Source organism: Lissotriton helveticus, chromosome 5_1 (assembly GCF_964261635.1).
Source record: "Lissotriton helveticus chromosome 5_1, aLisHel1.1, whole genome shotgun sequence".
In the NCBI taxonomy this organism is placed as follows: domain Eukaryota; kingdom Metazoa; phylum Chordata; class Amphibia; order Caudata; family Salamandridae; genus Lissotriton; species Lissotriton helveticus.
Genome location: NC_136065.1, coordinates 867,113,300 through 867,138,403, shown reverse-complemented (window position 1 = coordinate 867,138,403; position 25,104 = coordinate 867,113,300). Strand labels below are relative to the sequence as shown.

General features: G+C 39.9%; 1 protein-coding gene across 1 annotated transcript in view; it reads right to left on the bottom strand.

Moving 5' to 3' along the window:
• Positions 1-2,798: 2,798 nt before the first annotated feature.
• The window catches only part of LRIT1 (leucine rich repeat, Ig-like and transmembrane domains 1), a 136,597-nt gene continuing 114,291 nt past the window's right edge, over positions 2,799-25,104 (bottom strand). Inside the window, exons 3-4 of the mRNA XM_078641123.1 lie at positions 16,849-17,154; positions 2,799-7,739 (exon numbers count right to left, since the gene is read on the bottom strand). Coding sequence (XP_078497249.1) covers positions 6,676-7,739; positions 16,849-17,154 — 1,370 coding nt within the window. The 3' untranslated portion in view covers positions 2,799-6,675. The remainder of the gene's footprint in view (positions 7,740-16,848; positions 17,155-25,104) is intronic.

Sequence of the window (25,104 nt, the reverse complement as noted above, 5' to 3'; positions counted from 1 at the left end):
GTTGTGAGATATGGGGCTATGGGCGCATTGTCCCCATTCAAATGGCAGAAAATACATTTTTTAGAAGGCTTTTAAATAATCCTCAAAGTACACTCTCAAAGATTGCCCATGAAGAACTGGGAATGGGATATATATCTGACATTATTCACCTCTGCCCATTGCTTCTTGGTTGTCAGTGTGGCTGAAGGATGAGGTTGTAGGTTAATAGGCTTATTGTATGTGATTGCATGGCCCTGGATAACATACTACACATTCCCTGGTTGCATTACATTCTGTGTAACCTGAGAGATTTCAGGAGACTGGATCTTTTCTTTGATCTGGGCTGCATTATTAAAGCGGACATCAAGGGGGTTAAGCGGGCCTTTATCGCCATGGTGACAGCAGAGCACAAGGCCCTTGCTTTGAAAGAGCATTCCCTGCACCATTTTACATGGGTTAAATCTGTGAGCGTCATGGAACCCTACTTAAATTCACTAGGCTTAATTTGATTCCTCGGTGCATGTTGTCTAACGATGACTGGCTCAAAGATTCTGATTTACCTGTGTGCATTTGTGACAATGTCTCTATTTCTGACACTTTGCATATTGTTATGATTTGCCCCAGGTTAAGCAAACTACCCCACAAATATATGCTCCCCTTTTGTTACCCATAAATTTTAAGCAAGTGAGACCAGCCCTACTGTTTTTACAATTGTTATTCATTTACTCCAAAGGTGTGTTTCCTTTTATTTTGATATCACTCTGGTGTTTTGAGATCGAGTCAACTGTGATGTTCTTATACCTTGTATGGTTTTAGCAACTGTTTTTTTTATTATCATGTGTTTGCTGATATTGTTTAGATATTGTGCAGATTTGTATTCTCACTTTCAAGATTTTCTTTGAAAAAAATGTAATACAGTTTTATTGAATGATTTCCTCATCTCCGAGTCCCGGTTGAGTCCTAGTGGTTTCTAGGAAAATTCCCCTGCATTGAGTCCAGTCTCCCCAAATCTGCTGGCCACATATATCGGGCTCTCTAAACTCCTGCAAGTATCTAGCCCATTTTCCATCCGTCCAAGTTGTGGGGTTTTTCCAATGTTTTTCATTATCAGTTTTAGCAACCATTGAAGCAATCCAGAGCAGATCCTTCTTGTATCCATTACTATCCTGATCAGCACTAACTTTGTGTACATTGTCAGCCTAACACTTCACCTATTACAGATATCACACCCTCACAGAATGAAGTTATTGCTCCACAGGACCGCACTGTATGTAGAAGGTCTCCTCCCCTCCTCCTGGCACCGCAAGCATCTCAGGGAGGGCACCAGCCTCCCGCCTCCACAGTCTATATTTCATCCAGTATACGCAATGGAGATAATACACTCTAGTGTGCTGAAATCCCTGCCTCTCATGGAGAGACAAGGGCCTCCCTCCAATGCTAAATGGCCCAGATACACCTTCCAGGCCTCCCACAACTTTGGGAATGTGTCAGGGATGTTGAGTACTAGGGTTTTATGTATCTGTGAAATTTTATGGGGACCTAGATTTTCCCCCAATTACTTTGGTCTCTAGGTAGCTGGTTGTCAAAGGTTCTACCAGATCTTCAAGATAAAGTGTCAATGAATGGTGCAGTTGGAGATCTCAGAAGAACTGACTGGTGGAGGTCAAATTCCACTTGCGATGTCACAAACGATTTCATGGTGGTACTCTGCATCACATCCCCCAATGTGGAAATTCCAATGGTATCCCATGAGTGAAAGCCCTTCAGGTGAGTCACTTGGGGGAGTTGGCTCCCGTCCCACAAAGGAATCCCCTCCAAGAGTCTACCCTTCCACCCCATAGACCTCTTTGTTGCATGCCAGGTGCATAACAGCATCTTCATGGTCGGAGGGAAATCTAGAGCATGTGTGCCCCTGAAGAGTAGGTGCAATAGCGACACACCCTGTATCCCCACCATTCGGCAGTGGAAGAGGCCGCGTCATTCTCTGTGTCGTGCCGCCATTCATTGAAAATTGTCAGATGGGTGGCCCTATAATATAACATCGCTATTCCTCCATCATGACATGTTCTTTTATTGCTTGTACTACTGTGTTTTAGCGCTGTATTTTTGCAATGTGATATAACTGTGTTGCATTGTGGTTTAATGTTGCATTCTGGTTTCACAGTTATGTTAAGTTGTTCGCTCTTATTTTTTAATTGCATTTTTATGCTGCTTTATGTACACGATTGTGTTAGGTTCTTTTGTTAATTTTGGATATGTCAACAATTGCTGCTACATTTCTAACAAGAAGCAACACATGGCTTTAGAAATTCCCATGGCAAGCAGCCATTTAACATTGTCTGAGGAGTTATTATATTGCTGCAGAAGCTGTTAAACTATTTAAGGCAACAGTCAGACTAAAACTGTTTCATAGTCTGTGTCTTAACTAACCTCTCTCAGTGCTCACTATATGTGATTAGGTACATTGACTTATTTTTCTTCAGCTGGCTTTAACGAAAAGCAAGAGAGAAAAAGTAAAAAGTGAGAAAGAAGAAGGAAGAGAAAGATATGCGAGGGCTTCTAAAAAAGAGAGCTCCTATACTTATTTGTTTACATATTAAGCATTGGAAGATTCTTGTGCTTTTTAGTACCTAATTGATGTATGTTCCGTTAAAATATTGTTTTCAGAAATTAAAAGACCTAAATGTTGTGTATAACATAACTCAAAGATTACATGGTTGAAGAAAGCAAATTTTCAACACAGCATAAACTGCCAAAGCCTGAAAGGTACATTAATAAATATTTTTATTCATTGTTTACATAAGTTCACATAGGATCAATGTACATTTCCATTTACAAATACACTGACAGATCTTTATGAAACACACCCAAATTATAAGTGTAAAGTTTAATGAATCTGACAATTGGCCATATTCAGTAATCACTAGGCTTTGCTGCAGTTGGCAGAATGAGTGATCCTTTGTTATATGCCGCAACTATCAAGGTCATAAACATCAACAAACAAAAATATTAACTGTGTAGTATCACTACTACCACTATACTCTCAAGGTAAGCACATAGCGGTAAGGATAGATTTACTATTCTTAACTCCACTTCTGAGTGTCTTGGAGATGTATATCATCAAGGTCAGCAGTTGCTGAGCTAAGGATAGGAAATCCATACCTCAATAGGTTTACCTCGACAATATATAGGCCTTGATTCTTTTTGCCACTGAGGGGTAGGTGCTGCTTAGCGCACCTGATATAATCTGACTTTCCAGATTCATAATGCATCTGTAATGATAAAATGCACCTATTTCAATATTTTGGGCAATCACAGCTAGACTTTGGTTCCTACTGCAGGTCAAAGTAAATGCAGTTCTCTTTTTCACTGTTAAATTCAAGCATGTTTAACCTGCCGAACTCTAACGAATAGTGCAGAGTTTTTGCAGCTGTGGGAAAACGCTCGCCCATTCATAACCAAAAGCCCTCATGTTAGTGGATATCCTTCAGTAGATATGTTTGTAGGTCAATAGTAGAAACTCGATATTGTGGTAGATCACCACTGCAAGGCTGGTGGATGATTTTCAAAAAAGGCTACTTTGCTCTGTCCCAAAGTGTGTATGACCTCAAACATGAAAGTCATCAATACAAAAATAGTACAATTCTAGAGAATTGTCTCTTGGCCCAAGTGGGAAGGGTATGCCCAGACATGGGTCACATCCTCACTGTGCCCCTGGATTCAAGCTAGCCTGGCTGATATGGGGTGATGCCCTGAAACCAGTCCCAGGATGCTTGTTTCCGGTCCAGGAAGTACCTGGCCTGGCAGTTCGTGCTAGACTGTTCCCATGGGGAGCAGGGTCGACTGATTTGCATATGGCTGGTTCAAAACTGGGGTGGCATGGTGAGCAAGAAAATTATGGATTAAACCCAGATCTGTGACGGGGGGTGAATGTTTGATCTGTTAAGCATTCCGTCCATCATCTGTTCTTAATGTTATAACGTAGTACGTATTTGATTGATCTCAGCAGAATGAAACTTGAATATATTTTACACTTCACGGACAAAAGATAACTATGCATGGTTGTGTCAATGTCAACATATGTGGCCATGTTTTTTTCCTTTCTTTGTCTGAATATTTGACCGATTCCACCTATGATGTGGAAGTTACAAAAAACCTCTCTGAACAGGATATGTTCAATAAAACTGCCTGTTTTTACATAATATGCGATTTTCGCGATTTCCATCTACATTTCTGACATCTTTCGTCGCGGTCAAATGGGACAAAACTATTGAGTGGGAAACTTTGAGTCTAAACCACTGCTTTTACCTTGTCGCACCAACTCAGTAACAATCAAAGACTAACTCAGATTTTTGCCCAAACAGCCGAGATGGCAATCGGCCAGGCCTTGTCTGCAAAAACTTCATTGGCTGCATGTGGCACAACGGGCGGCATTTAAGATGGGTTGTCTTGCCTTCAAGGCGCTGTATTGTAAGAGCCCAAAGTTTATCAATGACATGGTCACAATGCATTTCCCTAGGCGCAACTTACGATCAGCCCACCTACACCTACTGACCATCCCAGCCATCAAACTCAAGCGGCAGGAAGGCTGTAGGTTCTCCTACCTTGCCCCCAAACTTGGAATTCTCTCCCACTGACAACCAGGAGCTGTGACAACCTCTTGGGCTTCAGAAGGGCCTTGAAAATATGGTTGTTTAAGCAAGCCTACTAATAGTCCGTACGCAACGTTATTACACAGGATCAGCACCATGAAACCTTTGGTGACCGTGCGCTTTATAAGCTTTTGTTAACATTAACATTAACATTAAAATTAGCAACAACATAGTTGATCGATTTGGCACCGAGCCATATTTACAGAGTCAGCAGGAAGGAGAGAAAAACCACAGCTACTTTTAGAGAGCTCTGAAAAGGTGGCCAGCTCTTCTTAACCATAAACCCTTCTCCACAGCCATGCAATCATGATGTAACCCTGTTTTACCAGTGACACACGGCGAAATTACATACAGATTGGTTCTGGCATTCGATACTGGTTAGAGACATAGTGCTGTCTTGCCACACGTGAAAGGTCTGGATAAAACAGGACACAAGTAAAAATGTGGCAACAGCCTAAAATGCAATTAGAGAAAGTTTAACTTGCAGGTAGGTTACTGGCTGTATGCAGTGCATCAGAGGATGAGTACATGAGAGTTGTAGACATTTCTTTGATGTATGTATGTTTTTTAAGTTATATAAAGTAAACCTAGACGAGCTGTAACAGACTGCTCTACACATACTAGGGTTGGGAAGACAATACAAGGTCATGCACTTAGTTAGGGGGAGATTCTCTTTTTCTATTGCCACCAATGGGACATGATGAGCCGGGACATCTGTTATGGGTTGTATACACACACATAAAAAAAGAACTTCCGGTTGAGCTGTTCTGCAACATGGGAATCCAAGACATGCCCTGAAGACCATTTTGATAATACGAACAAGCCCTGATAAGATTTCTAGTATTATTAGTACCACGGTCAGGGAGATCACAGCTTCATTTTGACCATTCATTGTGTCAGTGTCAAAGTAGAAAAGGATAGCATGCCTCTTCTACTGATTATCAACTTGTGTTGACACCCTGGAAGAACATTTCTAATCACCCTTAGAAAGTGTGGTCAACTGACCAAAGGCAAAATCATCACTGGTCCTGGCTCTCAAAGCAGAAGTGATTAATATATTACTGCAGTTGTTATACATTGCCAATGACTAGGACATTTTGATCTGCACATGTTGTGATGAGTAAAACAGGACTCAGCCAGTGCTATGGCACCTCCCTCAGTCTTCTTTGATGAAGACTATTTCGTCCTTCGTCACAAAAACACATTCGTTGACCATTCTGAGATATCTTTACACTGTTTTGTCATATCCTATCATTCGCGCTTCTCTTCCTATTTCTTTCTGGAGGATTGTTCTCTTTCTTCCACAGCTGCAATCGTGACATGTTCTGCCACTTAAATCCCAAAAAGGATCTATCAAAAACATGTAGGGGGTTATGCAATACGTTCATACTGTCTCTGATCATTGGCATCCTTGGCAACTACCACCTCATTTGCCCCTTTTAAGTAGCCATCAGCTCCTTGATGTGTGATACATGTTGGTTACGCTCCATTTTTATTGTAATCAAGTCTAAAGTTCAAAGCAAATGTTTTGTGTGTAATGGACTATGGCAAATGCTTTGTTATCATCAGGAACACAAGTCCTTAAGATGGTGGAAATCCAGCCAGGGGATTCTACTTATGCATTTAGAGTTTCCTTAAAAATGTATAAGATTTTCATTTGCCATGAAAACTGAATCAGGCCTCATTTTTTGATGGAGTATTTTGAACACAGTGGCTTTTTAGAGGGCAAAAGCAGTTCAAGTGCTGGAATCATGTGGGTGAAGAGAAATTGACAATAGCGACTGAGTGACATTGGCAGTTGTTGCCCTCTGTTGACAGCAGTTCTACCCAGAAAAAAAATCCTTTCTCAAGTAATACTTAAACTTATAATCGAGCAGCAGAGAGAAATCACCTTTTGCTGGAGAAAACGTTCACCCTGTGGAACACTATAGACCAGCCCAGCAGTGCACCGTAATCTCAGGATCCATCATATTGACATGACCTGAATTGTCAATAACCATGCAGATCGACAAATGAAACAGTCTAGAGGGTTAATCGGGAGTCGTCAACAAAAGAACTCATTGGGCTGACCCTCAGTCTTTGGTACTGCTTCAGAATCCACGCTTGACCGTGAAGATAGCAATCTGTTAGACTCATCTGGTGTGGTGTGCCTTGTCAAATACTCCCCTTCCACACCCTTGGGACCTGCTGAGAGGCTTTCAAATGTAACATAGGACTCCTGGATATCCTTGGACTTACGGCCTAGTCCTTTTTTGCAGCGTCTCTTCAATGCTCCGCAACAGACCACCAACGTCAGAGGGACTGCTATGACACAAGCTACACTAACGACCACCACGTTGATGAGCTTCTGCGTTCCACCTGCACTGACTGCCTCATCTGTGGAAAAGATAACACATTGCTCCTTCCTGGGAATCAGCCCTTTCACACAGATGCAAGCAATGTACTTTGTCTTTGGCATAAGTCCATCTATGGTGATCTTCATTTTCCCTGGCTCCACATTAATTCGCCGCATGTCTCGTTCACCAAAGACTGCATATAGTACACTGAAAACGGCGTTCTCTTTTGCCATGGGGACTTTCCATGCTAGAGAGACACTGTGATCTGTGTCTCCAATCACTTTCACGGCTCTGACTATGCGCTCTGACTCCACCTGTCCAGTGGGAGGACTCAACAGAATATTTCCTTGAACTTTACTGTCCGTGGTTATTGAAAGACCTTCATTGGTCTCAGATCCTTTACCTTCTTTCTTCATTGGTTCCCCAATCTCATTAATTCTGTACCTTTGGGGACCTCGTGCCCCTTCAGTGTAAATGCGAAGAGGCTGGCTCGCCACGGTAGGGGTGACCAGATATCTAGCCACCAGTCTCTCATTGTATGCTGCTGCCTCCATGGGATTTCCATTGCCTGTCCACACCTTCCGAACACCACTCATGGCAGAGTCTGGATCATCTGTGGTGGCAGAATCTGTGACAATGAGGGATATGAAGGCCTCTGTTGCGCCCAAAAAATTCCTTGCTTTGCAGATATACTCCCCAGAATCCTTGTACGTAACCACCGGTAAACCAAGGATTGACCAACTCATGCCATCGGTTGAAATTTCCTGGTGAACTGAAAAGAAAAAAAAAACATATTTGCAGGTATTAGTGAATGTAATCATAACATATGCAGAAATAGCATGTTAACAAACTAATAAAAAATCCCATCCTAAGAAGGTTTTAAGAAGGTTTTATTTAGCTTTATTCATCATTATTATATTCTTCTAGTTTCATCCTTATTGATGCTGTATGAATAATCGCATTGAATTACAGTATCACATTTGTAAACCTGATCTTTGTTTCATGCCCTGTTACGTTACATTGAATAGGTATTCTACAAGCTTTTTTCCTCTAATATTATTGTGGTAAACTTACCTCTCTAGATAGTGATCCGCAGAACCCCTATTTCACTTCTCAAATCACTGTAAATTGCACAGTGTAGTAAGTTGTTCCTGATACACATTTGTATGTTTTGCTATCTTTATGAATAAGATAGATTGAGTGACATGGCTGATATATTTTTCACACCATTATTGTAGAAATTGTTTCAGACACTGGATTTCAATTTATTTCTGTAAACTATTATTATTACAATGTGGGTATAGCAAACAAAAATGCCTATTGAGGATACAAAGTTGGAATCTTAATTTTTGGAACTTTTGATCCAATTAAAAAAGGCACTACACAATTTAAGAATTAATACGAAATTTAATTGATAAGTGTTTGAATAATCATTTGTTCTTTCTTTGCAATACCTATGTTATATATTTGTTGTATTTTGATAAATCAATTTACAAAAATAAAATTTAAATTAAAAAAAACTATTGCCCTAGTTCCCTGTTAACTCTGGTAACAAAAGTGTTGGAAAAAGCCCTTAATCAAGAATTATTGAGACATATAGATCATTCACTTCTGGATGCCTCACAGTTTGGCTTTAGAGGAAGCCTGGGTGGAGTTTGCAGTGTTCCGTTCATACTGATTTTTAGTACTGGGTGTTTGTTCTGCGCTGAATTGCATTTTGCCCAGTGCAAGAGGGCACTGCTTCTTTCTGCTGCGCGAGTAGAAGTTTTGCTTGAGCGGCAGCTTCCTCAGCGTATACAGAAGGTTTCTCAATGTGAGCAGTAGCGACACGCCACAACTGCCCACGTTGAGAAATCTCGCAGGGAAATGGTCTCGTGTTGGATTTTCCTAGCTCGCGCTGGCCAACTTACCATTGGTGAGCGCGAGCGAGGAAAAAACTCTGTGGAGTTTTACAGAACTTCGCAAGCTGCGTTGATCATGGGTGCAAAAAACTCTGCAAACTCCATGAACGGAGCGGAGTTCACAGCCCAGGCTTACTTTAGAGATGACCATGGCACAGAATCTTGCAGTGGAGCATGACATCAGAAGGATAGTGAATGGAGGTGGAAGGCCAGCCCTTTCAGCGGCATTCAACACGGGTAACCACCATGTACTCTTTAGCCATCTAGAGGAGTTAGGGATTAGGGACAAGGTTTTAAAACTTGTCAGCTCAATTTTATTCAGACAGGTCTCAAAAAGTCATTATCAATAACTTTACTTTAAAATCTTTTTCACTCTCTTGTAGAGTTCCTCAAGGCTCATCTTTGAGTCTCACCGTGTATAATCTTCACATCCTTCCCGTTGTTCATTTAATTATTTCCATTTGATTCTCTGTCATATTTTAACAGATGATACTTAAATATAGTATCTATTTCAAGCAATACGGAGGAAGTTGCTACCAACTTTCAGAATTTTATGTGTGAACTCAAACTCTGGATGAAAAAAGATTGCCTTAAACTAGATGCTGAAATCAATGTAGTAATCTTGTTTGGTAATAATGCCCAGTTGGTGGCATAGAGACCTGGGAGCACTGCCATCTCCTACCAAAGCAGTAAGAAAGGAAGGGGTGATCTTTGATCCCAAAATAACCTTTTCCGTACAAATCAATCAAAATTGTCTCACCATGTTTCCATATCATTCGTATGTTTGGAATTTTTTTTGTCTTTATTCCTATTTTAATGAGGAAATAGGTGGTACTTGCACTCATCACTTCTCACATTGGTTATTGCTGTACATTCTATCTAAATATTAATCGGGTAGTCACTAAACAAGCTTCAGACAGCCCAAAATGCAGCAGCACGCCTAATTCCTAATCTACCCAAATTTCAATTAGTGTGGCAGGAACAACCTAAGTTACACTGGTTTCCAGTTAGGAGGCAAATACATTTTAAGACACTGTGTATTACTTACAAGACGTTTGCCGATTCTGGTCCAGATCACTTAAAAGCAAAATTCCATAGGTGCCAACCTAAGCAAACCTACGCTCTTCCTAGAGCAAAAATGTAATTGTTCCCAGGGTAAAGATTCAAAAACGGGACAGGAAAAGTTTCTCTCTGATGGATGCAAAATGTGGAACGTTTTGCCTCTTTGCCCAATTCATTTTCTCATGTATCAAATTTAAGAAGGCTCTGAAAACCTAGTTGTTCACTTCTGCTATTGGAAGATTCATGAGGGCAGCTAGGGCAGTGTTTCTTAGGAATTAGTAGGAGTGCGTATATATTTATAGGATTCCCTGTAGATTTTATTGGAATATATATTTTACATGGGTAGATTTCTATGCTTTTATTAGATGAAATATATCATTATAGAGGTATTTGTTATTATATTTTAATGTTGTACTGTTTAAAGGCCATTGGTCTAAATAGACATATCTTTGATTGATTGATTGCTCTTCTTAAAGTTCTTTATGGAGTGTGTTGTTTTCATTTACCCTATGGTTAGTGCAGCGGTTTATTGCCAAGACGCCCATGGGTATTAGGGCACTTTAGAAATGAGATTAGTCAGCACTCATTCAATTTGTTGTTGAACCCGAGTATAAAAGGAAAATACTTGCCGTCTAGAAAATCCTCGAATCCTTCGAATCTAGCCTAGTTACTACTATAGATGTGATAAGGGGATTGCCTGGTGCAAGAATAAAAATTATAATGGTCTTGAATTAAAGGGCAAATATACTGCAGCCATTTAATAAATCCGACATACTTGCAGAGTAGGTTAGTTACTTACTGTGTCTATAGATGGTGGGAGTAAGACGCATGGGGAAGTGGGGTGAGCAATGCCCTTGGTCGAGTATCAGTATCCTATGTTATGATAATTAATAGCTGATGGTTGGGTTAAGCAATGTTGGTGAATGATGGAATAAATCAGGTGTAGAAATGTTACGCTAGCTGCTTGTAAAGTGGGGGGAGGGGTGCGAAATTAAATTAATTTGCTTTTTCACAATTCTGTGAAATTACACAAAAAAGATGCAAAATTATGTAAAATCAAAACTGATATTTAGCACTATAGTTGAGCACAAAATGCATTCTTGCACCCATTTTGATGCAAGTATGGGCCATATTATCAAGAACGGCGATAACATTATCGCTGCATTAGCAGCAGGAAACTGCCGCTAAAGAGGCAATAAGGGGCTTGGTAATATGCCCTAAAGAATTCTCATAGAAGCCCAGGTTTGATTTCCTTCACACCAGAACCTGGGCTTCTATGGGAATTCTCAAGAGCATAATATTAAGCCTCTTATCGCTGCTTTAGCGGTAGTTTCCTGCCTCTAAAGCGGAGATAATGTTATTGCTGTTCTTGATAATATGGCCCTATGTATTTTACTCTAAAACAAATAGCGCAAGTGCTGTGAACAGCTTTGTACCTGTGTGCTCCTGCACTAAACTGCTGCTTATTTACAACGCATGGCGTAATGGAGTAATTTGGGAATTTTGCATAACAATATTAATATTAAATTCATGAAATTAAGCGAGATTATGCCAGCGAAATGCAACTTTCACCGGGGCCTACCGTAAAGTTAGTACAACACTGGATACATTATTGTTAGTTGTACTCGATTTTTTAGAGATTAACGACTACTGAGTTTCTTCTGGATACTGTGGGAAACTGGGGCAACAGGCCTTTAATCGAACCATGACCTGTTGTTTATAAGGTTCTGGGTCTGGTGGAGATGTGGTGGATGCACACGTGTATCATGGTAAACAGTCAAAATATCGAGTCAAAAATATCGAATGGACATAATATCGAGTTTAAAATATAGAATGGACAAAATATCGAATGGACAGAATATAGACATCAAAAAAATCGTTTTTAAGGTAAGTAATGTAATATCGAATGTTAAAAATATAGAAAGTTAAAATATCGAAGTATATAATATAGGTTATTAAAATTATCGAATTTTTAATATTATCGAATTTTTTATAGTGTTTTTTATGTTATTATATGTGTGAAAAGTGTGTATTTATGTTATAATTTATTTTATTTAATGAATTTTGTTTTTTAAATTTTTGCTTAATTTAATTCTGTAGCGGGTTGTGGGTTTATAGGGGAATTGGGTGGGAAGTAATTTAATTATAATTAATTAAATATGTACATTTATTTATTGGTATTCATTTTTAATTAATTGTTAATTAATTTATATTTGGTAATTAATAAAATTTTAATTGCCAATTAATTTTAATTAATTGATTAATTGCTAATTATGTTAATTTTACTAATTTATTTTCTTTAGCAGGTTGTGGGTTTATAGGGGAATTGGGTGGGAAGTAATTTATTTATAATTAATTAAATATGTAAAAAAAAAAAAAATTAAAGAATTAATTGATAATTACTTTTTTATGGGTAATTAATTACATTTTAATTGCCAATTAATTTTATTTAATTGATTAATTGCTAATTATGGTAATTTGACTAATTTATTTTCTGTAGCGGGTTGTGGGTTTGTTGGGGCATAGGGTGGGAAGTAATTTATTTATAATTAATTAAATATTTCAATTTATTTAATTGTATTTAATTTGAATTAATTGTTAATTATTTTTAATTGTTATTTAATTAATTGTTAATTTGTAATTATGTTGTATTAATAGGTAACTAATTGTAATAATTAATTTTAATTTGTAATTTTAATTGTTTAACTATTATATTATATTAAATTGGTAATTACTTTTAATTAATTTTTTATAGATATTAATTTATATTTTTTTAATTAATATATGAAGTATTTACTTTCCCTACTGTTGCACTCTCTGGAGTGGGAATAGTAATTTTTACCTGAGGAAAATTGAATTTTGCCTTGTCATGTGTGCCTACGTGTTCCACATCCTATGTAATATGTACATGATCGATATGCATATGTTCACCTATGATCGATTAAAGACGCAATTATAGTTGTGTCCAACGTTAGTATGCCAGTCTCCAGCTCTCGTGAAAGCAACGAGTATTAGGCTTATGTTGCCCACGTTTTACATTATGCACGTTAATTCATTGAATTGTCCCCGTTTCTAGGCCTCAAAAGGGCCTGAGCACCAGATTCAAGCTCCAGGTCTCCTGAACCCACTCCGAGGAGCGATGCAGCCCCCACCTGCATCCCTGACCCTTCACTTACTTCCTGCCGCGCAGCGCGGTGCCCGGCCTGGCTCTGCCTGCCTGTCTGCCAAGAATATGTTATGCCTCTAGTTATCAGTTCAGCTCTCCGTCTTCACATTCCTAAGCTACTGAACCACATAAACAGCTTCAGCTATGGTCTAGTCTTTCTGTCTCCATGCAAGTGAATTACCGTATTAATATCCATAGAAGATTCATAGCACACGCGATACATGTAGAATATATGCATGCACCAGTCTTAGTGTCCAGTAGCCTTTGCCCTGATAACTTTTAGATTCTATCAACATGTACTCCAAAACACCAGATACCAGATATGCTATAGGTACATGTCGTCCTGACATCGCAGACTTTCGTCTCCTCTTCTAGTGCAGAAGTCATAGCCCCCAGTTCTCCCCGGTAACACGTCATGGCCCGTTTGCGTGCACCACTAGGTTAAAGGTTCCAGCTGCTCAGGTAGCCCCCTCTATGTATCCACCCACTTTATGACACTTCTGTGACGTTTTCATCACATGTCTACGTGCACGCCCTGTGCACGCCTTCTTTTCACGCCCATGTGTTCTTATCTTACGTTTGTCACTAGTTACGCCTACTGTATGTAATGTAATTGTGATGTTTTACTATATATATCATGTACTGTTGATGAAACGTTGCAGCTGCCACTCGTGCCATTCTATTTCAGGCTGTTCCGATCCTGTCCCTTCCCTTGTGCCTGAATAAAGCCCGTTCGACTCAGATACATCGGATCTTGCCTCTTATTTATTGAGCTATCTGTTTTATTAATGTATTCAAAAATAGTACCGGTAATTCATTATTTATTTACCACACTATCCAACGCTTCCCCTACTGTTGCACTCTTTGGAGTGGGAATAGTAATTTTAACCCCTACACTATCCAATGCTTTTCCTACTGTTGCACTCTTTGGAGTCGGAATAGTAATTTTTACCGCTACGCTATCCAACGCTTTCCCTACTGTTGCACTCATTCGAGTGGGAATAGTAATTTTAACACTCTTGCTATGCTACGGTAATAATATTGTATAATTTTTTAATAATAATATGTTAATATATATATATGTTTTAACAAAAAAATTTTATTCTTTTTTTTATAACTCAAATTAATTATTTAATAATTTTAAGGTTATTTAAGTATTTTTAAGTATATTTTAGTTATTTATTTTTAATATTTTTTAATTTTACATTAATTTTAATAAATTCGATATTTTTACAAAGTACATATTTTTAAACGATATTTTTGATTCAATATTTTTGTACTTACCTGTTTGTAGATAGGACTTCGATTTTTTGTAGTCGATATTTTAAATGCCTATATTTTTGTAGTCGATATTATGTCAGTGATCCATGTATCATCAAGGGAAGTACTTCTGTACTTACAGTTATGATTCATATTGCATCCCAAATGGTGGCATCTACAGTTTTATGGCCATGGCAATATAATTTAATTATACAACTAATATGAACATTGATGGTTAGTCAGTAAAATAAAAGAGCTAAATGGAAGGTCTGTGGCCTTCGGGCACAAACTAAAGCGAAGAAAGTTAGATCCTTTATAAGTATACATTACGTACACATTCGTATTATGAAGTTGCCACACCTGTCACCTTCACAACACGGTGTACTAGCCACAAATATGAAAAGGGGCAAACCAATTCTATTTCTCAGAAGCAAAGAGCCCTAGTTATGAATGACTAGGTGGAAGGAGAAATGTATTGCACCGGTCTAAATCAAATGTCCCTGGGATCGAGGGCTGTAATTTCCTCCAGTTTCGAGTATGGCCTTTCAAAATGGAGCTTAATATGGATGTTGGTGATTTCTGCAACCAAGTCTGTGGTGTTTAACTCTCCTATCCGTACAAAACACTTTTGGTCAGATCTCCAAAAATCTCTGCATAGACTTTTAGGAAAATATGTGTGGGAGTTAATGCAAGAATACTGTGTTTGTATACTGTTTCCATTGCTGCACTGAGGAATGTCTGTCTCCATTTGAACTTTTATACAATGTCTATTTGCACCATATTTGTTTCTGATTTTTAACTTTAATAGGTTTCTATTGTTTTTCTTTCAATAATTATCTGGGTTCTCTCACCTATCATTCTCGAGGCATATCAGTCAAGCTCAAAGATGGTGACTAACACCTACCCTTCAAGAACAAGAAGTCCGTACACCATCCAATCTGGTTTGTACGTTTTATTCTACACAAACCTTTCCAAGACACTCTTTCTTTTTCCCAAAAAACGTTGTCTTTGCATATTTCACTTGCGAAATTAATTGCGAATAAATATCCTTATTAATATTTTATATGACGACATTATTATTTATAGTTTTCTATAACTCACAATGCAAATATGGGCTTAAGGGGCCTTATTACGAGTGGTCGGGTAAATTTCAACCAGCGTGTAAACCCCTGTTTATGCATGGATTGGAATTATGAGTTTGGCTGTATTTAATGCATCCAATAATTATCAGAGAGTCAAGTACCTCAGCAGCAATTAAATTTCAAGGGAAATTTTACAGTATTTACCATATCATGTGGATTTTGATGCATAAAACACCAAAATCTTCGTTATTCCCCACAAACTTGTGATAGATGCTATTTTTAGCACACAATACATAATGTACCCCTCAGAATCCTTATCACGTGTGATAAATAACACCTAAACTTGTGATCAGGCCACAAGTCTTCAAAGTTTCTTCTGCATTTCCGAACTCCTTCTCCTTCATCGAGAAGTTTTGACTTACTTGTCTGTTAAGAAAAACCCTAAGGATTATTTGTGTTATTAATGTTTACTAAATGTATTTCCATAAATGTAAGAACTGCTTCTTGCCTATGGCAAGACACTGCATGCTACTAAGAGGGAGATTTGTCAAAGCTTTGCACCAGTCAAATCACAAACATTGATGCAAACTAGATCAAACTCTTGATGCACTTTTTTTGCGCTGCTTTACATTCTTTTGTGTCAATGGAGCATTCCATCAATGATACATGGGCGGTCAAATGCTACCATAAAAGTTTTTGAAACTAAGTAGAATCTACTCCCATTTGTAGGAAGGGCTAAGTGTAAAAAAATGCCTCCCTGAGGCAAGCACTACGAAGGAGAAGCATATTTTTCCAAAATATTTTCAAAATTTGCATGTATGCTGCACTGTACAGCAGCCATACAAAGTTAGACAAAACCAAAATGCTAGACATCAAAAACACATATTGGCACTGTGGTGCAATGGTGTATCCTAGGCACTAGGTAGCCTGAAAGTGTGCCACTGATTGTAAAGAGAGGCACAGTGCGCTATCATAGTAGCTATGGCACTAGCCTGCTCATTGTCACACAACTCCATGCTGCAACTTTGGTTGCTGCACAGCATTGCATGCAATATTAGTAATTCTGCAACCAAATGCCTTTTGAGATTTAAATAGTAAATGGTGTACACAACAGTTGGAAAACATTTGTTTACCTCTCAAATAGCTACTTGTGCTTTAATAGGTGGTGTTTTAGAACATCGCATAATAGTAAAGGGGCACGTAAAGGTCGTGTCCTAAATATTGTTTTTAAAAAGTCCCATAGATTTTCTATTATTAATTCCAATGGGTGCTATTTTGTCAAATGTTATTTAGGACATGGTTTTATGTTGGGCTATATTCTAACTGCAATATTTGGGCACCAACTCATTTAATGTAATTAGCAATATTTGTTGATGCTGTTGATATTTCACATCTGCTTTTTGGGCTCACCTGTCCCATTGAGTTGATATCCATCTGCCCTTCGCCAGCTGAGCTCTGGAATGGGAACACCGGTGGTTCCGCATCGCAGCAGTACCGTGCTCCCTAGCATAGTCTTCAGCTTGTCAACTGCCGTGTGTACCACGGGACTCTGACATCTTCTCAATTCCACTTGGCTGAAGAGAACTCCAGAGAGACTTCGCGGGGTGAAGCATTTTAGGCGCGACTCTATAAGTGCTACCAAAGGAGACTGGAAAGTTAAGAAATGCACCATTTCATATAAACTGCAGTCACAGGCCCAAGGATTATCTTGCAAACCTGCAAAGAAAAAAACAACATCAGTTAGCCTGGGTAAAACATTTGAAAAGAATGACAAGTCAAATGGAAATGTTTACAAAATTGTAATTGCTCAAGTAACTCATCAACCCCCAACAATATAGCTTAATGGAATTGTTTTCTCCTGTTCAAGAGGTTAATCTATTCTCCACATAATAAAACACAAAAAATGAAGCATTTATATTCAACCATTTAGCAATTGAGACAATCGATATATTTGATGGAGTTAAGTCTAAACAAAATCATGACCCTTGTAACACAAGAAAGATCCAAACCATTGTAGGGCTGTAGAATGAAACCCTATCTCATGAAGTTTTTTGATAATTTGTCTGTGCAAGATGGTATCAAATGCCACGGAAAGATCAAGTAGAATCAGGACAACAGATTTGCCCTGCTATGCTTCTAATCTAATGTTGTCAAGAACAGCAAGCAGGCTACATTCTATGATGTTCTTGGCTCTGAATCCCATCTGGAAAGGGTCTAGTATATTGTTGATCCAGGGGAGCTGTCAGTTGGCTGTTGACAAGTCTTTCAAGGACTTTGGACATGTACAGAAACAATTAACTAGGAGGATAGATAGATAGGATAGATATCTCAAGTCCTACCTTTTTGACCGAGGTGGGAATTAATGCTTGCTTCCAGGAGTCTGGGTACACATCATTCATCAATGAAGAATTAAAAATTATTGTAAAATGGCGGCTCAAGATGAGATTAGGCAAGAGAAAATGAAATGAAGAAAGGGTTCGAGCAGAGAGCCTGACTTAACTTCTAACATTGTTTTCGCCACCTGTTCCCTAGATAGGCTAGCAAGTGGGTGCTTGCTTCTGGGTCTGTCAATATTAGCGAACAGCAAATCTGGTGTATGCCCGGATATGTGTGTGGGGCCAGAAAATCTCTTTCTTGGTGTTGAGCTATCTATTATGAACAACATGATTAACAGTAAGGTATTTCACAAGCCTGCCTCCTGCAACTCGTGCCACCCGACTCAGCATGCTACTAGTTCACATCTCGCATGCCAGATAAATGCTATATGTTTTGGGGAAATGTTGTGGGTCAGACACAATTGTAGTGACGAGCAAGAATTTCAGGAATGTCTCCAAGACACGGAAGACAAATTTGCCAGATAGGCTACAATATACATACAGTTCGCTCAGCCAGAAACAGGATTTTGATAGTGAACTCGAAAGTACATTTGGTGTTAACAAACAGAATATGGCTAAATCAAAGAAGGTATGCCTGATTACTAACTACAGTAACATAGATTTTGCAAATGTCTACGGAAACATTTGGCATTTAGGTCCCTAAAAACCATCTTGAGCCCCGTTACTCTAAACAACCCTAACACATGAGTTGGCTGGCACAACATACTCTGGGAGTCTATGAATGTTGCCAATGTGGGATATGCAGATGGACTCTGGACACATCCATTGTTTTATCAATGGAGATGCTGATGAATTTGTGATCCACACAAATAAAACATGTGGCACTAAGTTTCTTGTGTACATACTTATATGCAAGTGCAATTGCATACATGTTGGTAGCATGATTAGAGATCTGGGGAAACACATGAGGGCATTGAAATCAGGTGATATAAAATACCCTATAGCCGTTCATCCCATGGAGTGTGAGCCACAGGGGCAACACAGGGGTTTCCAATGTTTTTTTATATTGATCATGTGGCCAGGGACCCCTAAGGTGGGAATAGAGAATTGAACTTACGTCAGCAAAAAGCCACATGGATTATGAAATAGCGAACAGTCGAGAGAGGATTAAAAGGGGATCTTGAGCTACATTACAGATGCATAATTGCTTCTCCATCAATGTAATATTAGGAATAAATGTGATCATACTGGTTTTATAATTTTGGGTGGTCCAATTTGAAAGTTTACCAACTTAGGGCCTCAATACAATGCCGGTCGTACAAGCTCCCGACCAGCATCGCAGCGGAAACAGGACAGCCTGACAAGGAATCTGCAGTCCTGCTACCATTATTTGGATGCAACTACCTTCACAGTGGTTGGAAAGTGTATTTTTCCTATTGCAGCTTGTGCTGTGGGCCGTAATAGCAATAGCAATAGGAAAAAGACACTTTTGAAACATCAATGCACCGTGTGGCAGGCACCATGCGGTGCCTGCCACACGATGCATGGATGTTTGGGGGGCACCCCAGGTGCACCCCATGGCCCATAGCGGAGTGCCCAGGGGCCCTGCTAAGGATCCCAAAAGACCCCTTCCGCCAGCCTTTTCATGGCGGATGAACCAACATGAAAAGGCTGTCAGAAAGGTGTTTTTTTAATCCTCACAGCGGTGCCTGAGTAGGCACTGCCTCTATTTTGGATATTATGATCCACCCAATGGGCTTCTTGAGCCTGTCGGAGGCAAAGTGTATCCCCCCTGCAGGCATCGGTTGGACCGCCTGTATCCTAATATGGCAGTCCGACAGATGCCGGGTGGACTGCCATCAACAAACTGTCGGATCGCCTTCCGCCCGACATCGTAATGAGTCTTTTAGTGATGGTTGGATGGTCAGCAGACGAGTCACTTACTAAGGGCACGATTAGGATCGCGGTTTTCCCGCATCCTCTGGGCTGGCGGAAGCCACCGCCGGCCCGGAGGATGCGGGAAAACCGCTGTGGAGACACAAAAGACCCACCGCCAAATTAGGATGGCGGTGGGTCTCAAAATCCGTCCGCAGCTTTTCCACCGCGGTCGCCTTCCGACCGTGGCGGAAAAGCTCTAACATGGCTGGCGGTGTCCACCACCCCCTTTTATACCGCTTTTGGCCGCCATAAGTGTGGCAGGGTATGCTCAGACGTGAGTCCCTTGCTCACTTTGCCACTGGATTCAAGCAAGCCGGGCTGAAGACGGCTGGAATGCCAGAAACCAGTCCTCGGAAGCTTGTTTCCGGTCCAGGGAAGACATGGCTTGGCAGTTCGGGCTGGACTGTTCCCATGATGCACAGGATCAGACTGATTTGCATATAGCCATGTCTGAACTGGGGTGGCAGAGTGGGCTAAAGAACGGTGATGGATTAAACCCAGATCTTTTGACTGGGTGTGAGTCTTTGATTGATTCAGATGCTCCGTCCATCACCACCCCCTTTTATACCGCTGGCGGTGTCTATCAGACACCGCCAGCCATATTAGGATGGCTGAAATCATATGCTTTTCCACGGCGGCTTTTCCGCCGTGGAAAAGCATATGGACATTGCCTTCGGGGGCCCGTTGCGGGCCCCCTCGGTGAAGGGGGGGTGGGGGGTGCACATGGGGGGGAACCTATGGTACCCCCCTGCATTTGCATGGACAAAGCGGCAGGCACCGCGCGGTGCCTGCTGCTTTGTGCACGTAAATGCCGTGCATGTATTTCTAACATTGCGTCGGGTGCAGCTTGAAGCTGCACCCGCCGCAATGTTAAAGATTGAGGATGTGACCGCCACCCTGGCGGTCACATCCTAATCTGCATGGAGGGACCGCCGCAGCCCCTGCAGACGGTCCCTCCTACTCTATGTTGGCAGACGGACTCAGGTCCGTCCGCCATCATAATCGGCCCCTTAGTGTCAAATTTAAGAAATTGCTTCCAATAATACTAATGATGATGGAAGTGGTGGTCATGAGATTCGATTGTCAGCAGACGAGACACTGACCTAGTGTTGACTTTAAGACATTTCTTCTATGAATACTAATGGTGATGTTCAATTTTTCACCAATTATTCAGTGGATACGGTTGGCTGATGGGATGCTGACTGAGTGTCAGTTAGTACTAATTCTGCTTCTTTATAGCCATTTGTTTGACTAATACTCAAGCTACCTGATATTTCGCTGAACTGAACTCATGACACTGCTTTCATTTATGAGGTATGAGCCGTTTTTACACAAAGTGGCGGTAAGCAGGTGATCGGTAGATTTGGTTTCGGAATTAATTTGCTCTACTTTTTTTTTTTACATATAGGGGTCGATTCCGATCCGGTAAAATTCTCGTCCGTACGATTCGCATCTGGAGCCGTTTCTAAACGACTCGTACACACACCGTACGACTCAACGAGTACGATCCAGACCGGGGTATCAGGACGCGATTTGTACGGTCCACGTCAGGTAAGGGCGATTTGTACGGAAAAGCGCACATTCACATACACACCGTACGGTGCGTACCCCTCCATGATCGCTGGGGTATGCACCGTACCCCTGTGATCATGGGGGATACCACCGTACACCCAGCGGACATGGGGTACGCACCGTACACCCAGCGTACATGGGGTACGGTGCGTACACCCCAAGATCGCGGCGTACGGTGTGTACCCAACGTGAATCGTACTTGCCGGTTCGGAAAAAGTCGCCGCGAACCGTACAAATGTCGCGTACAGCGGGTTCCGAGGGAGAATCGTACGGAGATTAGAGTCGTAAGGTGTTTAGTACGAGTCGGACGGAGTGGCGCTTTGGGTTAGGATCGTACTTGCTAGTTCATACGGGGACGTTGTAGGTGTACGATTCGTGTGGGAAAAAGGCTCCGTACAGCTAATCGGAGCGTTTTTTACCGGATCGGAATCGACCCCATAATGTGCAACAAGAATAAGGTATACGGTGCACATTAGTTCATTTGAATTGGGACTTATTGATTAGTTCACACTGGATTAATTTGGATGGGGTCAAATGGCATGTGACACATTGGACAATACATGTGCTTTTTTGAAGGCATTACTTGATTGTTTGCATGCCTGGCCTAATTTTACTATGGAGTGGAATATGGTGTAGCATATTTGAGACCCACACCAGGCTTGATATGTTCTTGTATGTACTTTGTAGTGCGAACCGAACTGCAGCAGCCTTCAACCTAAGACTAGAATTTGTGTATTAATTTTGTAGGAATTTTGTCTATGCATGGGGTTCCACAAAATTACACACATCTGGTATAATGTGGACATATGTATCATGTCACAGGGTGATAATATTCACATTAATGACATTTATTTGGTCTGTGTTAAATGGAGGATTTGTTTTTTCTAGCCCTGATGATGTCGTGGGGCAAGACGCCCTAATGCTGAAACACATGTTGGCAGTGGGCTGTAGAGCAATAACGATTGGACACATGACATCAATGAACTTTTACATTTGTAAAATTGTGTGTGCTTAATGATTTTTGGTTGTTCTACTTTGCAAAGATCTCTGCAGAGAGGGAACAGGAGCTTCTTGTGCAAATCCACTTTGATTCCACAGGGAGAACATTTTCTCCTATGGAGAAAACCTTTCCCTAGTCCCCCATAAACTCTGGATGAGTTTCACCCACTTGACATCCTGGAATGGGAGTTATTCCAGCACTTGGCTAGAGTAATTTTCCAATCATTCCCAGCATTGGAAGAAGTAAGAGGGACATTTATATATACCTGTGTCTGTCCATTTCCAAACATCAAGGCAAACTACAATTTGCATTGACAAATTCACAGCCTCTGAGATGGATTTACAAGTGCGTGTAGAAAAATTTACATACATGAAAGATTTGCCAGAAATCCTTTATAAATTAAAGGAAGGAGGAAAAAGCATAGGGTCTGATGTACAAAGCTATTTTGATATTGCTGAATATGGAATTCACAAAAATTATAGGTTTGAGACTGCAAAATAGTTATTAGGTATGTATGAAAACCATTTTGTGAGTCAGAAAAGATGTTTCAACTTACAAAATGAGTTTAGTGGCTTATGTAGACATGGGGTTAGGAAGCGTCAAGAGAAGGTCTTTAGTTTGCGGCTGCAAATAACATAACGTGTATTTGTAAAGCGCATGTTCGCCTAAGGGTATCTTGGTGCTGAATAACAGATGCATTTTTTTTGCTGAACTCAATGGTACTCATTTTATCGATCTCAGAAGGATGAAAGGCTGAGTGGTCCTGCCAGGATTTGAGCTTGTGATCATGAGGTTGAACACAGGCCCCTAAAATGAATTAATTACTCAACTAAGTAACCAAACCCAACTGGGATAATTGGTCATGTATTCATATCTTATGATATTTAGAGAAATGCAGTGGTCCTAGGAAGATTGAGAGAGAATTCATACATTTTGGTTTACACCTTATATTATAGATGTGTGTGTTTATTGCACATATAAAAATAATGAGAAATACTATACAAGGTAACAATGAGAGGTGAAGTTTCAAGCATTCCAGAAAGAGCATCTATCCCATGACACAGTGCATCAAGAATGCACACTTGGCACTCTAGTGATTCCTGCCACTACCTAGCTGCTCCTGGAAAAAATAGCGACATAACAAAGATTGGCATTGTTTCTCTGAGCATGCTGGAGAAACACTGAATTAGGAACAGGTAAGAATGCTGTGGGCCATTTAACCAGCTCTTGTTTTCGGCAATGATTAGGTCCTACTGTAGACATTAGCTATGGCTTGGAAAAAAAGGTAGTCTAACATATATATATATATATATATATATATATATATATATATATATATATATATATATATATATATATATATATATATATATATATATATATATATATATACATTATATATATATATATATTCACTGAAAAAACCATAGGTTAGAGACCATATATAGTTAGCTGGACATTATATTGACATAAAACCAATGAAATTCCATATATAGTTAGTTGCACTAACTATATATCGCGCACCCACAATCCACTGCTGATGATGTCACATATTACATCATTCATGACATGGTCAGTGACATCACTGATGACATCACTGATGACATCTCAAATGACATCACTGATGACATCACTGATGACATCCCAAATGACATCACTGATGACATCATCTAGTGTGTGTGTGTTTTTGTAAAGTTTAAATATGTTTTACATATTGAAGAATGAGTGGATGTATGGAAGGCTGAGTGTGTGTGTGGCTGACTGGGAGGTGTGTGACTCTGTGCATATCAATGTGTACTTGTATCAGTGATTGTATAAGAGAGTAAGTATGTGTTAGTATATGTGTGAAAAAGTATGGTGTTCTGTGTTTAACTGTATAGATGAGGAAATCGAAGTGTGATTGATTCTTCACAGGACTGACTAGGTGTATGAGTGCATATGATAGTGTTGTAATAATGAGTGACTGTATGTATGAGTGATTGTATGGGTGAATGAGTGAATGTGTGTGTAGACGTAGGAATCAGTGAGTGCGTATGTAGTAACTGGTATTGGTGTGTCATGATGTCATCAGTGATGTCATTTGAGATGTCATCAGTGATGTCATTTGAGATATCATCAGTGATGTCATCAGTGATGTCACTGAAGTATGGTGTTCTGTGTTTAACTGTATAGATGAGGAAATGGAAGTGTGATTGATTCTTTACAGGACTGACTAGGTGTGTGAGTAACTCCATGGATGAGTGGCAGTGTGTGAGTGTCTGCATAGGTGTATGAGTGCATATGATAATGTTGTAATAATGAGTGACTGTATGTATGAGTGACTGTATGGGTGAATGAGTGAATGTGTGTGTAGACGTAGGAATCAGTGAGTGCGTATGTAGTAACTGGTATTGGTGTGTCATGATGTCATCAGTGATGTCATTTGAGATGTCATCAGTGATGTCATCAATGATGTCATTTGAGATGTCATCAGTGATGTCATCAGTGATGTCACTGACCATGTCATGAATGATGTAATATGTGACATCATCAGCAGTGGATTGCGGGTGCGCGATATATAGTTAGTGCAACTAACTATATATGGAATTTCATTGGTTTTATGTCAATAAAATGTCCAGCTAACTATATATGGTCTCTAACCTATGGTTTTTTCAGTGAATTTTCAAGGTTTTGTAAATGCAAATTCCTAACTATATATGGTCTATAACCTATGGTTTTTTCAGTGAATTTCATTGGTTTTTTAAAAGCTAATATCTATAGCTGTAAAATATATTCTTTATTACATGACGTATCACGTAGCCACGTGAGACGCCTCATGAC